This window comes from Uloborus diversus, chromosome 2, assembly GCF_026930045.1.
Source record: "Uloborus diversus isolate 005 chromosome 2, Udiv.v.3.1, whole genome shotgun sequence".
Lineage (NCBI taxonomy): Eukaryota > Metazoa > Arthropoda > Arachnida > Araneae > Uloboridae > Uloborus > Uloborus diversus.
In genome coordinates, this window is record NC_072732.1 from 217,082,639 (window position 1) to 217,097,802 (window position 15,164).

Here is a 15,164-nt window from a genome sequence, read left to right on the forward strand (position 1 = left end):
ATACGATACTACAGCCTTTTTTGAACAAAATTATGTTTTCAATAATAAAGTTAATTGACAAATATATTTTCAGCTAGAAAATTATAATTAATTTATCATTAAGACAAAACATTTTTCATGACTTTTTTTTCTGTCCAGAAGGTATAATATGACCTTGGTTAGGCATATTGTTTCTCTTTTCAAGTCTATTATAGCACTTACAATTAAACAAAATAAATTAGAAAAAACTTTTCATACAGATCCAATATGAAGTATTCAGCTGAACTGAATGTTTGGTTTGTCTGCTGAATAGACAGTAAATTCAGTGCATTCCAAATTATTACTGTTAGTATATTTAAGTTTAACCTCTGTGCCAAGCCATTTCAAGCCAACATTTCCTTCAATCTACTCACAGCACAAAAACTGAAAACATATGAGGTTGTTGTCCTCATATCAGATCTTGAGATCATATTAAGTAAAAAATAGACTAACCAGAACACTGGTTTTCTGAAAGTAAAAAGGATTTTTAGAAGAGGGAGGACAGTCCTACAAAATTGTTCCTTCTGAATTGGAACATTTTATCTGATGCATCATAACAAAATTATTAATCACATTTTTAAAAGTTAGTATTAACAGTACTGAAAACATACAGAAAATATTAATGAAGTAAATTTAAAATATACTTACAGCACTCGTCGTCAGGTATAATATCATATGGACATCGGTTAATTTCAGTGCTGGTGTACTAATCACTTGATAGTGAACTACAAGAAATCACGAAAACTATTTTAGCTCTTGGGAAAGTTAAAAAGCATTTACACTTTAAAGATACTTTTCTTAATATCTCAACGCTGCTTAAACATTTTAAACTCTGAAAAAAAAAAAAACTTCTCTACCCATTATGATATGAGTAAAGTATAATCAGTGTTGCCAGATGGTCAAATCCAGATTTCCCATATTCCCTTCCAACTTTTCCCCCAAAAGCGATGTTTTCTATCAAAATTCCCCAAATTCAAAAATTATTTTTCCACTAATATTTTCATAAAATGAATCGACTTCCTCTAATATTTTTGTCTCTTGAAAATTTTTTTTCCCCAAATAGCCAAATTTTCTTACAAAATTTCACAACTTTTTTCCCTTAACTCTTTCGCTTTTTTCTTTTTTTTTTGTCTTCTTTATCTTTATCTTTCTTTACTAATAATAAAGCTGAAATTCTCTCTGTTTGGATCTCTCTCTGTCTGTTAAAATCTGTGACGCACATAGCACCTAGATCGTTCGGCCGATTTTCATGAAATTTGGCAAAGAATTAGTTTGTAGTATGGGGTGTGCAGCTTTAAGCGATTTTTCGAAAATTCGATTTTGTTCCTTTTCTATTCCAATTTTAAGAACATTTTTTCGAGCAAAATTATGATAAAATGGACGAGTAAATTACCAAGTTATCATAGCTTGGAACCGTAACGTGGGCGAGTCAATTGGCGAGATATTCATCATGCATTATTTGTAAGTATACAGGGGAACCAAAAGACCTTTTAATTTTCTACTACGGGCAAAGCCGTGCAGTTGCCACTAGTCATAAATACAAGCGCCTTACCGAAAGATAAGAAATAACCAAATATTTTTTTTCTACTTGCATTTACTGCGCTGCTTCTGTATGTACATTTAAACTATGATTTTTGTATACATTTATCCAAGAACGTTCTTCATCACTTATTTTTACCTAATTCACGTATCAAAACTAGTTACTCACGCAGAACATTAATGCGAATTCCGTAGCATAATATTCCACATAATGCGAAACGCGAATTCCATAAAGTTGAGCAAAGCTAAACCAACGCTGTTTGATACAAACAACTTCTTGACGCAAATTTAAATACGAAAAAAAAATTTACCCGAGGTTTTTTTTCCCCAGCTTTTCCCCCAAGAAAAAAATGTTTCCCCAAAGAATTCCCCTCAAAACCCATTTTCCCAAAGAGCACCAGATTTCCCCAAAATGGGGAAATTTCCCCCAATCTGGCAACACTGAGCATAATTGAAAGTGGAATACCTCAAAGTTTATATCAAATATTATAATCATTTGAAAACCATAATTCAGTTTCTTAAATTGAAAAACAATTTTAATATAACTTCCATTCTGCTAATAAAATTAAACCAAGTTTGTTGTTTGGATGATCTGAAGTAGAGTTACCCCCCCCCCCCTTTCCAAAAAAAAAAAAAAAAAAGCGAAATGAAGGTTATGCCTCTAATATCTACAAACTGTCAATAAAAAATTTAGGAAAGGTTGATGAAAATAAAGAAGCATCAAATAAAAATTGGAAATTTTTTTTCAGGGGAAAAAAACATTTTCATACAAAAGTGTGGCTATTAACTTTTTTTAAATAGTCACTTTTTGTATGAATTCTTGTCATGTGGTGAATGGATATTTTTTTTTCTATAGTTCAGGCAAACCTAACTTTTCAGTGTCGCAATGCTATAATCAGGATCTGCGTAGCCCAAACAATGCTGCCAGGTTAGGTTCGACCTAATGATACTTGTGGATCTATGTTGAATAATTTGCCTGAAAAATTTGCGTCTCATGTGATAGGATGAACAGTTTTAAAAAACTCACTTCATTGACAAACGTTAAAAATCCTTGAATTCAAAACCAAATCAAAAATTCCTTTTTAGAACCCATTTGCGATCAAAAGTTCTTTCCATAATAGTTATTTGAATCCTTTTGGATACGGATTTATACAAGCTTCAAATGTTTCTGCAGACACTAAAACTAAGTTTTCTTTTTCTTCCTTTCTTTTTTTTTTTTTTTTTTGAAATGTACAAAGTAGAACTAAGCACCGTTCACAGCAAAAAAATGCAACACGGGAAAGAAGTGAAATGCCTTGGTGAGGAACTTTCAAACAAAAAAAAAAATGTTTTGTACATAAATAGCAATAAACAACTTTTTGCTTCTGCAAACACAGCAGGGAATTTCTAAGAAATACACATGCATGAGTTTGAGAAAAAATAGCTTGAGTATGGATAGAATGAAAAGATACATTTGTTATATTGATAAAAACTTACTGTTGGAAAAGTTTTTCAGCTTTACTCCAATATATTCATTTTCAATAGCAGTATCACAATCTAAAACACTAGAACCTGAAACAATTTTCAAACTCAAAATACACAAAATCTAATTTTTAGATATTTTAGAAAATAGGTATCAAATTTTTCAGTGAACACTATCGGCATTCACATAGCAATGTTATTACTTGTAAATTTAAAATTTAAAAAAGTATATACTTTAAACAAAGTTATTTTTTTATTTCATGTATGAATTACAGAAATTTACAATGAAAAACTGTTTTCAAGTATTCAGTCACAAGACTCAATGCAAGATATAATGGAACTATGCAGGGGAATATTTTTTTACAAATCAACATGCTTTTAAAACCTTTATTCCATACTTTGACGGCAGGGAAAATTCTAGCTAAATCTGAAATTATATTTATTGTTGGTAAAACACCTATATTACAGTAAAAACCAAAAATGAATTTACAGACTTTAAACAGTTCAACACCATGAACAACCGTACATGCATAATCAAATGGTCAAAATAATTTTTTTTTTATTTTACTTTATTTATTTTATTGTATTTACTTATTTATTTTTTGCAGTTGTGTGAAGATTTCTAAATATGGAAATGGATGGCATCTTTCTACTTTATCCTTTCTAAGCAATTTCATTCAATTTTCAGATGCAATATTAAAGACACCCCCATCACCTAAAATCATGATCCCAGTAGTACACACAACAAGTTGAAAAAATAATAATTGGGAGGGTGCACATTTTTGTGTGGTGGAAATTATGGTTGATGGTCAAAAGAGGTTCGAAGTTTCAATTACTTGGCCCGATTTTATTCTTAAAGAACACTAGTTTTAAAGAAAAGTGGTTTGAAACCAGTTCACATTAAGTTAGCATTGTTTTCACTATAATAAGCCAAATATTTTTCATAACGTCATTAACCAACTTTAAATTCTGAAAATTGGTAGAATTATTTACCTCCATTCCTCATTCAAAATTTCATCAAAATTAGAACCGGTGAGGAAAAACAAGCTTTCGTTTTGAATGACCCTGACAGAGAATTTCCCAACTATTGCTACAGATGTTAGTGTAACATCCTTTCTTCCCTCTACGTCCTTTCAATGGGACAAAATTCTTCTAGTACAAGTGAATCAGTTTATGACTGAAAAGCCGTAACCTTCAAACGGCTTTCACTTACGCTTTTTTGACAAAAAGAGATTCATATGTTGAACATCCCTTCTTTAATGGAAAGATTGAATAAAAACCACGTTCCTTTCCAGTTTTAAGACTTAACCATGACCTTTCCAGAAAAATAAATTTTAATTAATACAGTAGAGTCTCGAAAATCTTAGTCTCGAAAGTTTAAGGTTCCTCTTATTCCAAGGTGATTCATTAATATTTTTTATTAAATTTTCGAGACTATTTTCATTAAAATCTGAAAACAGAACTTTTATTACTGTAAAACTAATTAACTACCTACAGTAAATAATAAAAAAATCTTGAGATGTTTGTTTCAACAACTCCCAAAGAGACACAAAATATTTATCCACTACAAGATATGTATTACTACTACAAGATGATTCAAAGATGCCTTGGAGCTAATAACTTGATAAGCAAAATTGACATTGATTTTCAACAAAGAACGTGTTCAGGGTTTGTACTCAATTTCAGAAATTAAATGAAGGAGTTTTGGAGGAGTTTTGAAGGAGTAAAATGAGATTTTGAAGGAGTACTTTTGGGCTATCCTTATATATATAAATTCTGTCACTTTTTTTCAATAGATTTGAACCCCTTTCCCCTTCTTCACACTTTACTTTTCTCCTTCCCTTGTCACATGTCCTATTTTTCATAAACATATTGTTAGAATAACTGTGTGATGTCACTTTTTGCCACCCTCTCTTCCCCTTGTCACAATTTCATGAACCCGTCTCCCCTCAAGGCATGACATCACTTGTGGATGACTATTTTTACAATGTCAAAACTGCAATTTAATAAACAATTGCTTTTTTAACAAAATCACTTAATATAGTACATCTACTAATGTATTTTCAATATTTAAATATTGAACAAGCTGTCTTTTGCTACTGATAGTTAGGACTCGACCGATGCATCGGCGCCGATGGTTCAACAATTTAGCCATCGGCATCGGCGGCCGATGCTAACTTGCAGGAAACATCGGCCCATCGGCCTTAAAAAACATCGAAAAACCGATGGAATTGGCCGATGTTTTTGAAAAAAAAAGGACCTTTGTTGTTTTACTTTTTAATACAAAGTAAAGGGAGTTATTGTTTTCATATAAAATTATTTACTTAAATTTCAGTATGAATTTTTATTTTAATCACCCCTGAAAGAGTTTTTAATACTGCATTCAGGTACCAAACAAGTTAATTATTGTGTTGTTTCTTGCGGCTGGATGTACGTATGAATCTCTCATAAGTCATAACTCAAAAATGGTAAGCTGCAGAAGGCTAAATTTTCGCATATGGGATGTGCGTACGTTCCAGTTGTGCACTTCCCTTTTTGTTTTCGATCGGGTGTTCAAAAAAGCCTATTTACTCATTTTTTGTGGCTATTAATTACTTATTTCAATGGAAAATTAATATAGCGTCTCAGACTGACGATCATTTGGTGATGTATTGTCGAATTGGAGTCCATGGAAAAAATATGAGATGGCGAAACCGGTTTAGTTTCATTTTGTTGGACTCCCGTTAAACCGACGGTAATTTTTAATTTTTCGATATTTGTAATATGAATCACAGTAATGCAGTCTTTTCTGTATCGCTTCGGCGGAGCTACAAGTTTGGGGCCCTATTTCTCTATCACAGAAGTTGTAAAACATTTATCATAAGCATTTTTGTAACTCCTACGGTGCCCCTATGGTTATGGGCCTCTCGCGCAATTGCAACATTTGCTATTTTTTAAATCCGCCACTGCACGTCAAAACAAACTCGGGTGCAAGTTTTAAAAGGGTTTTTCTGCTCAATGTTTATGATTGTTTTGAACTCTATTTTTAAGACTATTTTTTGTATTTCCGAGAACACTTGCGTGCCCCTCCTCCCACTCCCTCAATTTCTGAAATTAAACTCTAGGTTGTACTTCTTAGTTGTTTAAAACTAACACCATTCTCAAAATTGGAAATTTTTTTTTCAAGCTTTATATATTGTTTAAGAAGAATTTAGAGCACTAACCCCTTCAGTCGGAATTATAAAATATTGGACCAAAAATGTTGATAATTGGTACACAGTGTACTATGGTAAAGGGTATCTTATTGACAAAATGTTGAGTTTGTAGGAGAAAAATTAAAAGAGTTATCGCACATCCAATATTCCTGACTTATATTTTTGAAATCAATATTTCATATACAAAAACGATAAAATACCGAACAAACTTCATTATAAAATGTTCTACCAACAATTATAAAACATAATATAAGTGTTTGAAACTATTAATTAAAGATTGTATATTTTTAAAAAAATCAGGAAAAAAACCTCGCTTTTCAAATGAAAATCCATTGTTGGGCCACTCTCTATCTCTCAATCCTTATATGTCAGTGTTGTCAAACCCAAAACGAAAAATTACTTCAAATTATAATAAGTAGAATGTAAAGAGTCAACTACAAAATAATCAACTAATTAAATCAATTATTAAATGATTAGGAGCTGTTTAAAAGTATGTCCGGTATATCGGACACCAGGTCTGAAGGGGTTAATGTAAGAAATTGATTAAAGACGTTTTGAATGGTGACATAATTCGGAAATCAAAGGCACTTTTGAATTTTTTCTTCGGAAGTGCTGAAGTAGATTCAGAAACTCTTCCGAGGCGTTGGTGGTAGCGGTTCTGTACTAAAAAAATGAGGCTGAAGTTGGGGCCGAAGTTTAAATTTGTGAGTTACTCCAAAATCAGAGGGTGTCCCCCCAAACCTACCCTCGTCGTTTCAAGCATTTCTTAAATATTTAACGATTAATTATTTTGGCTAAGAAATGTCATTTTGCGTATTTCTTATACTTGTTTCCATGATCCTTCAAATCCCTGACAATCTTATCAATTTATTTCTGTTAGATTTTTTTTTGAGCAATCACGATTGCTAATTGTTCTCATTTGACTGTCCTTGACGTTAGGCTGATTTTATTTCCTCCCCCCCCCCCCCCCGCTTCCCTCTGCCGCACTCCCGCCCACCGTCCTCTGCAGGCGCGGCTCCTCCGGTCCTGAGCAATGTCCCCCGAAATTCGTTTCTCCTGGTCAGTGGCCCCTGGTCACACACACGCCCATGTGCATACACAAAAGTATGCACACACGAGCCTACACATGCACAAGCACCTACACACAGAGAGACATACACGCCTACGTGTGTGCACAGGTCTACGCACACACAAGCCTACATATGCATGCGCGCCTACACACACACACACAAACACACAACTATACACGCGTAACCGCTCAGGAGAAGGGCAGGTTTGGGGGGTCAGGAGCAGTTTCTGGAAACAATAACTCCAATAAGTAGGGTCCTGTCGCAACTCGTGATTGCGAAAAACATAATTTGAATTAAACATATCAGAATTCAAATTAATCTTTTTATTTTTATTTTATTTATTTTTTTTTTTTTTTTTTTTTGCCATCGGCCATCGTCAATCAGCCATTTGGAGGAAAACTATCGGCCATCGGCCATCTTTGAACAATCGGCCAACAATCGGCATCGGCCCATCGGCCAAAAAATGCCATCGGTCGAGCCCTACTGATAGTGTGGTGGAGTTAAAAGCAATGATCATAATACTTGACAAAATAGCCAAGCACCATTTAAGCATGATTTAATTCACTTATGAAATGTCTTAGTCATCTAATAATATTTTCACTTTCAACTTTTATGACTTCTATAAGCAATTTATAAAGCACTTTATGAAAAAAAAAATATATCAAATTACTAAATTAAAATCGCTCTAATACCTTCGCCCCTGTGACAAAACTAAGTTGTCGATCGAAGTAGTTTTAAATTAGTGTCATAGAGGACGATTATGTAGTCTTGATCTAAAAAAGAAGGAGTTTTGAAGGAGTTAAAACCAAAATGAAGGAGTTTGAAAGGCCCTTCAAAAAAATTTCCTAAATGAAGGAGTATTGGAGGAGTTTTGAAGGAGCGTACAAACCTTGGTGTTAACATCCTTTTTGGAGTATCTTATTGCAATAAAAAGGAGGTGCACAACTCGACGCCACATGAGCTTCATCTGTGAAATTTAAACCGTACAACTAACCGTTTCTGTGTCATGCAAAATACATACATACGCACTCACTCTGACAGATACAGAAACCTCTTCGAAATGGTTTCAGGCGCAGTCAAAACGCATGTTTTGGTTGCCTAAAACTGTGCACACATAAATACGTACCTACTGACAAAATTCGTTTTGTCAGTAGGTTTCCGTAAAGCGGAAATTTATGTTGAAAATTGAGTAATAAATTTTTTGTGAAGAAAATACTTCCTTTACTTTGTACAAGGAAGTAAAATGTACTCCTCCTTGTGTCGCCTGAATAGTGTCAATTTTCAATCTGGAAGAATTTTCCGGATAATCAGATTTTTCAGTAATCCGAAATGACATGAGCCCCAATTAACTCGGATTTTTGAACTCTACTGTAATAAAATTTGAGTTCATACAAAAACTGTAAGCAAAGATTAGCTACATCACTTGTGTAGATATAGCTGAAAAGTTTTTTTATGGTCAACTCAAACAAAGGATAAAAACTAAGTTTCTTTTCTATTATTCTTTCACCGTTCTTTTATAATTTGCATGATTAAAAGCAAAAACATGCATAAAAATAACTTACTTTCACAATCATCCGGTATGTGTATATCGGGTACAATCTCTATTTCTTCTGATTCAGCAGACTTGAGCTATGAAAAGAGAAAAATGCATGTCATCAGAGTCTGCAGTTTTTAACTGACATTTAATAAGTACTTTTTCATTTAAAAAAAATCAGACAAAATAACATCGGAACAATTTTTTTCCACCAGTCAAGGTGCTTCAAGGAATAACTTGGTGGATGAACAGGTTACGAGAAACTATTGAAATAATAGGCCAAATGAACATATATTTCTGATTTTGGCTAACCCTTCATATAAAGCAGTGCTGCCCGATCTACATCCCCTGGGCCAGACGTCGACTGTTGTTATGCTAAATGTTATGAATTGAGAAACATATTCTGGAACCTTCCAAAACAACTAATCTTTATTCGATGTTAGGAATGATTGTTGCAAGTTTGAAGCCTAAATAGTTAATAGATTTGTTTCTAAAAAGCAGATGGAAACTTTGTATCAATAACATAATCATAACAGTTCTTGGCTTGTAATTTTCTTTCCTTTTTCAGGTTTCCCCATGATATTTGTAAAAAAAGATTTAAATATATTTTTATTTTACATGTGTTCTGGCCCACAAGATTCATCTTAGTATGAGGTGTTGTCCTCGAGGAAAAAAAAGATTGAGCACCACTGATATGAAGTTATGTTTAGTGATTTGACAAGATTTGCTTATGTTGAAATGTTGAAAACAGGCAAGTTGCAAGGGATCAATTAAAATTTAAGAAGAAGAAAAACAAAGTAAAATTTAATAACAGAGAAATTAAGAGTTTCACAAACAAATGTTTTGATTTCGGAGAATCTAGAGAGCATAAAAGTTAAGCTTCTGAGTCATTTCATAGCAACAGTGACACATTTGCAGAGATATTTTTTATGAATAAGTTGGCTACAAATTAAATATGATTTTTTCTAACTCGCTTTTTTATATAAAGAATAATATAACAAAGTTATTGTTACTGCACAAAAACAATGCTAAATAGTATGTAAAAGTTCAAATATACAGTGAAGCACCATTTATGTTTTTGAAGGGACTGTATGAAAAAAGCGTCAAATGAAAAAAACATATGATAGGTATATATTAATGTGTATTAGATTCTGCAAGGACCAATTTAAAAAACGTATACGTGATTAAAACATATAAAAGACAAATGTATAAATGGTGCTTCACTGTATATATACAGGCCTGGATCTGCATACCTGCAGATCCCGCGGTGCGGGGGGCCCACGTCCTTAAGAGACCCAATGGTCCAAGAAATTGAAAAAAGCTCGCACTAAGACCCACTTTGTTGCAAATATACACGGCTAGCCTCTGGGGAGAAGTCCTACAGATTTTGTTGCATGTGGCCCAAAATTTATAAATCCTGGCCTATATATACATATGTTAAAAAATGAGCATGATTTTTTTTTTCTTGTGGTCTGCTAACCTACACTACTCAAATAAAGGTCAGTTCCTCTCATTTTTGCCACCATGAAACAACCATGTACAAATTCATCAAAATTTCAACCTTTTAATGCCTATAGAAATTATGATACTTAAAAAATATATTTTTCAATGAAACAAGTGCGACTAGATACGTAATGCATTTGATATTCTCAAAAACAAAAAAAAAAAAAAAAAAAAGCAGATGAACTGTCAAGGAGACCTTATGGTCTTGGAAATTCAGATCTGGATGAAATTCCGCAGATTAGTAGTATCCCTTAACCGTATCCACAGTAAAACAATAAAGCGCATTAGCAGGAAGATTATGAGGGAACAGCGTCTAAAGTGTTGCACGAAGCTTATATATTAGTACAGATTTTTTGCCAGCAGCAGCTGTGTGGTTAGAGTACTGGATTGCTGTGGGATCCATGAGGGTTCGATACCTCTTAAAGAATACTGGTCAAACAAAAGAAGGTCAGTCAAACTTAGTTCATTTCCCCCCCCTCCCCCATAGTTATGTATAGTTGTACAGCAATAAATTAATTTTATTGCATATACTATATTTTTACTTGGTTCATTTAAAATGCATTCACTGCTTAGACAACTCATAGTTGCTGGATTAAAATATCAACTGAAATCTCCATATCTCAAAACCAGTTTTTTTTTTTTTTTTTTTTTTTTTTTTTTTCTTCTGTTCTTCCCCAGACAGGTAAAAATGTTAATTGTGCGGAATTCCAAACTTAAAAATTACTATATCTCTCAACGGTTTACCCAGCTCAAAACGGAAAAGGGAAGCCCTATCATTTGGGCAATCACAGGGGGTCAACTGCCCGCCTTCTATTGGAAACAATTAACTGATGCAAATGAGCATATATTTTGTAGTTTTCTCTACAAAATTACATTGAACATCTATGTTTAGCCCCATTCTGGAAAATTCAGAAATGATGCTGGGGGTTGGGGAAGGCACTTCTCTAAATTGAAACTTTTTTAATGCATGAGGGGATCATTATATCTAATAACATACTTATGCAAAATACAGAACATTTTTTTGTGGGGACATAGGAAAAGGTGTTTGCTGCAGTATTATTGTACAATAGCTTCATAGCAGAATTAAGGCAATAAAACAAGTGTATACCATAGGTGGAAAATTGCTAGAGCAGAACTCATTGATACATATAGGAATTGAAATAACTGTCTATCGGTCAATTATTTAAAATTACTGTTTTTTCTTGTGGGGGTAGCAAGAGAGGGCAGCTGCCCCACCCCCCTTACCAATTAAAAAAAATTTAAACAGAACTCTAAAAAAATTTTAATTGACGGTTGCTTCAATTTCTAAATTTATCAATGAGTTCGGCTGCAGTACACATGTCACTGATTTGAAAGTGTATACATCTTTGGAAGCCCATTGAAAAGGGAAAGTTATTGGCATTTAGTTAGGTTAATACCGATCTCATTTTAGAATTACATTGCTTTTAAAATCTTGGAGGGAAGGGGGGCAACAGACCAATACCCTATTTGCCCAAATGATGGGCCTGCCCAGTGTGACAAACTTAGTTTTTGGGAGGGGGGAAACTCTCAATTTGCCGAATGGAACTTCGAATTGTCACCGAATAATTATAATTTTGCCATTTGAAAAATTTGACGTGTAATGAATATTTTCGGATGTCACACTAAACTCCCTTTGGGGTTCCCCTTGTCCTGCCCCCCTTACATGTTGAATTGGATACACCCTTGGGGAGGGGTGCTCTATTTTAAATACTTTCTATTTTGGATGTTCGGGCAGCTGCTTTCCCTTGTTCCGTTCTGGATACACCCATGATTGCTTTAATAATTTAATTACTTGCGGGTAATTATAAATCTGGTCTGCAGGTTCGGAACCATGCAATTCAGTAAAATATTTCTTTTGTCTAGACTTTCTTTTTCTCTCAGCATCTTGCTTCCCTTTTTGATTTCACCTTTATTGCACTTTTTTCAATTTCAATTTTCTTTTCATACCGACGTTTTTTATCTCTTTCTTTTTCTTTTTCCAGATGCAACTTCCATTTCTCTGGATCTGCTTTTATTCTCTCTCTTTCTTTTTTCGTTTGATCTGCGGTTTTCATTTCATCTGTAGTTTATTAAGAAACAGAAGCAATAGAAGAAATAAATGCAAAAAGAAAGACTGATGCATTTTTAAAATCAATAAACTTATGAAAGCCAAACTTTAAGTTACTGAAGAAGCTATACTTAAAGTGTAAACAAATTAAGGTTGCAGTTAAAAACATAAAAGTGAATTTCAATGGGCCGTATAAAAAAAAATAGAGTTCACAAAAATTATTTGCCAAGATGATATTTCCGAGCTTGAATAAGATCGGAAAACACTTTTAGTTTTGATTTTCTTTTAATTACTAAGCTATATTCTCATTTGTTGAAATGAAGGAACTGCAACTTTTCTTAAAACATAAAAATGAAGAGAAAAGAATCATCATCTAAGAATATTTTTCTTTATAAATCATGTTCTTCACTTCAGGTCACACCCGGTTACAAAGTATCTGTCACACACAATATATAGAAAAACAATAATTGGTTTTTTTTTTTGCAGAAAATTATTATGAATTAAACTTTAATGTTAAGGGGAAAGGTGGGGCACCTTGGGTCACTTTTTAGATAAAGGTTTTTAGAAATTTTATTTTCAAACCAATTTTCACCAAACTTAGCTGAACATGCAATTTAGACATTTTATTTAGCTTCAATTAAAATTCCTCTGTTATTTCAAATTAAATTTTCATTAAAAAAAATTAAAAAGTCATTACAATGTCTCAACCTGCCCCACTTGGTGGGGCACCTAGGGACATCACAATAATCCAGATATTTTCATCTTAAATAATGGAAATCCTATTACCCTATTTTCCTGCGCATTATCCGCGTGCGGCCTATAATCCGCAGGTCCTAAAATCTAAAATCGGCTTGAAGAAAAAAGCTTCGTATAATACATGTAAAAAAATAAAATTTGAATTTAACATACCATTTGAGCAACTAAACTAAAAACGTGAAAAAGTAATTACTCTGAAGGCATAATCAAAATTAATCTGAAATATAATCTAAAACATAATGATTTCTTGAAATCTTGATTATAGTACCCTAATTACTTGAAAAACAAAGAGTCAGGACAAAGGAGCAAACGGTCTAATCTTGTGCAAATGGCTACCTATTTCACTGTAATCTTGTTTATTTTACATGACCTGAATCACCAAGAGGAACATTCAAGCAACGTAAAATAACCAACATACAGGCAGGCAGTGAGGAAGAACATACATGCTTCGTAAAATAAACATTCAGTGGACGTATGGTCTCGATCAGTGAATCCTACTGTAAAAATATTGAGGTTCAATGCGTTGGTGTTAAGAGAGAAAAAAATCACAGATAATCCGCACCTCATAAACTTTGCCTTTTTTGGCAGATAATCCATGGATTATATGCAGGAAAATACGGTACTAATAACATTTTCTGCTGCTGTTTCAACAACAGATGCATCAACAGAAGGGAACTTTCTATTTTCTTTTCTAGATCTCATCATTTCTGTTATTTTAATACTTTACCTAGAAAGAAGAATCTATTTTCTGTAAAACAGTTTTTTCAATTTTAGTTCATTTAAACTCATCAGATTTATTAAGTACAATGAAATAGGCTTTTTCTGTACTGTACATTGGTGGAGCAGCTTGGAACAGTGTCTCAATCTGCCCTACCACTGTGTGTCCCAACCCTGTCCCACTAAGATTGTTATTATATATCTACTTTTTAAAAGTTAGACTTAACAGCAAAATACACTTTTAAATCTTTAAATTATTATGAAAGGCCATGTTTTAATCCCCACATGCTCTGATTGAAATTATTTCATTTCCTATTTAAAAATTTTAATGATGAAACCACCTATTAATGTAACTCGGAACCTTTCAAAACGAAGAAAATTAGATCAGTCTTTTCCTGTTCATGTGAGAAATTCCAAAATACACTGAAGAGCAGATCCTGCTGTCATCGAACATGTCCTAAGGGCAGTTCTCAAAAGGTGGGAACAAAAAATGTTAACTTTGAGCAATTTCAAAAATTTTCAAATTTGACATCAATTTTGCTTTTATTCCATAGTATGCATACCTAGAACACAATATATGAACATGAAAAGACAGCAGGTATTTGTAAAAATTTTTAATTAGCAAATTCAATCAGCAGTCTGTAGGTAACTGATTTTGGACATTGTTGTCCTGTAGGTAACGGATTTTGGACATCATCATAATGTAAGTTTCACCATTTTTGACAATTGTTAATCTGATTTTTAACTTTTGAAATGAAAATTTTATTTACTACTTTTTGAATTTTGCAATTTAATAATAAAGAGGATATTAATGAAGTACTTTAATGGCTATACATACTGCTCTTTAAATATAATAAAGTTTTGGAATGATTTTGAAGAAGTTGATGAAAGGTAAAAAAAAAAGCTTCAAATTAAAAATAATGTAAAAAGTGAGTTTTAATAATGAAGATTTTTTCTAAAGTCATAAGAATTAAAATGATGTCTAAAAAAAATTATTGAAAAAAGAAATTCGTATTTCTATTTGGAGATCGTTAAATTATGTTTCCAAAAGAAAGAAGAGAAAAAAAAATTGCTAGCGCAGGTGATAAAGTCGCCAAAACTGGTGCAGCTGACTTACATTTGTCAAAATGGAATTCACCTCTGGTAACCTTTAGCTTATCGTATACTGTGTTGTCGCCAACGGAGGTTTGCTTGGCGATTTTAGCGCAAAATGGCTTTTGTTACGATCATAACCAGCCATGTTTCTACTGTAATTTATGTATTGTTCAATGTGTAACATATTAATTATGCAAAATACCAATGGA

The 15,164-nt window shown here is 32.9% G+C and overlaps 1 protein-coding gene across 1 annotated transcript in view; it reads right to left on the reverse strand.

Annotated features, from left to right (window-relative positions):
• LOC129216809 (uncharacterized) overlaps positions 1 to 15,164 on the reverse strand; it is a 101,652-nt gene that overhangs the window by 36,089 nt on the left and 50,399 nt on the right. The window contains exons 13-15 of the mRNA XM_054851026.1: positions 8,845 to 8,911; positions 3,034 to 3,108; positions 667 to 743 (exon numbers count right to left, since the gene is read on the reverse strand). Of these exons, the coding sequence (XP_054707001.1) occupies positions 667 to 743; positions 3,034 to 3,108; positions 8,845 to 8,911 (219 nt within the window). The remainder of the gene's footprint in view (positions 1 to 666; positions 744 to 3,033; positions 3,109 to 8,844; positions 8,912 to 15,164) is intronic.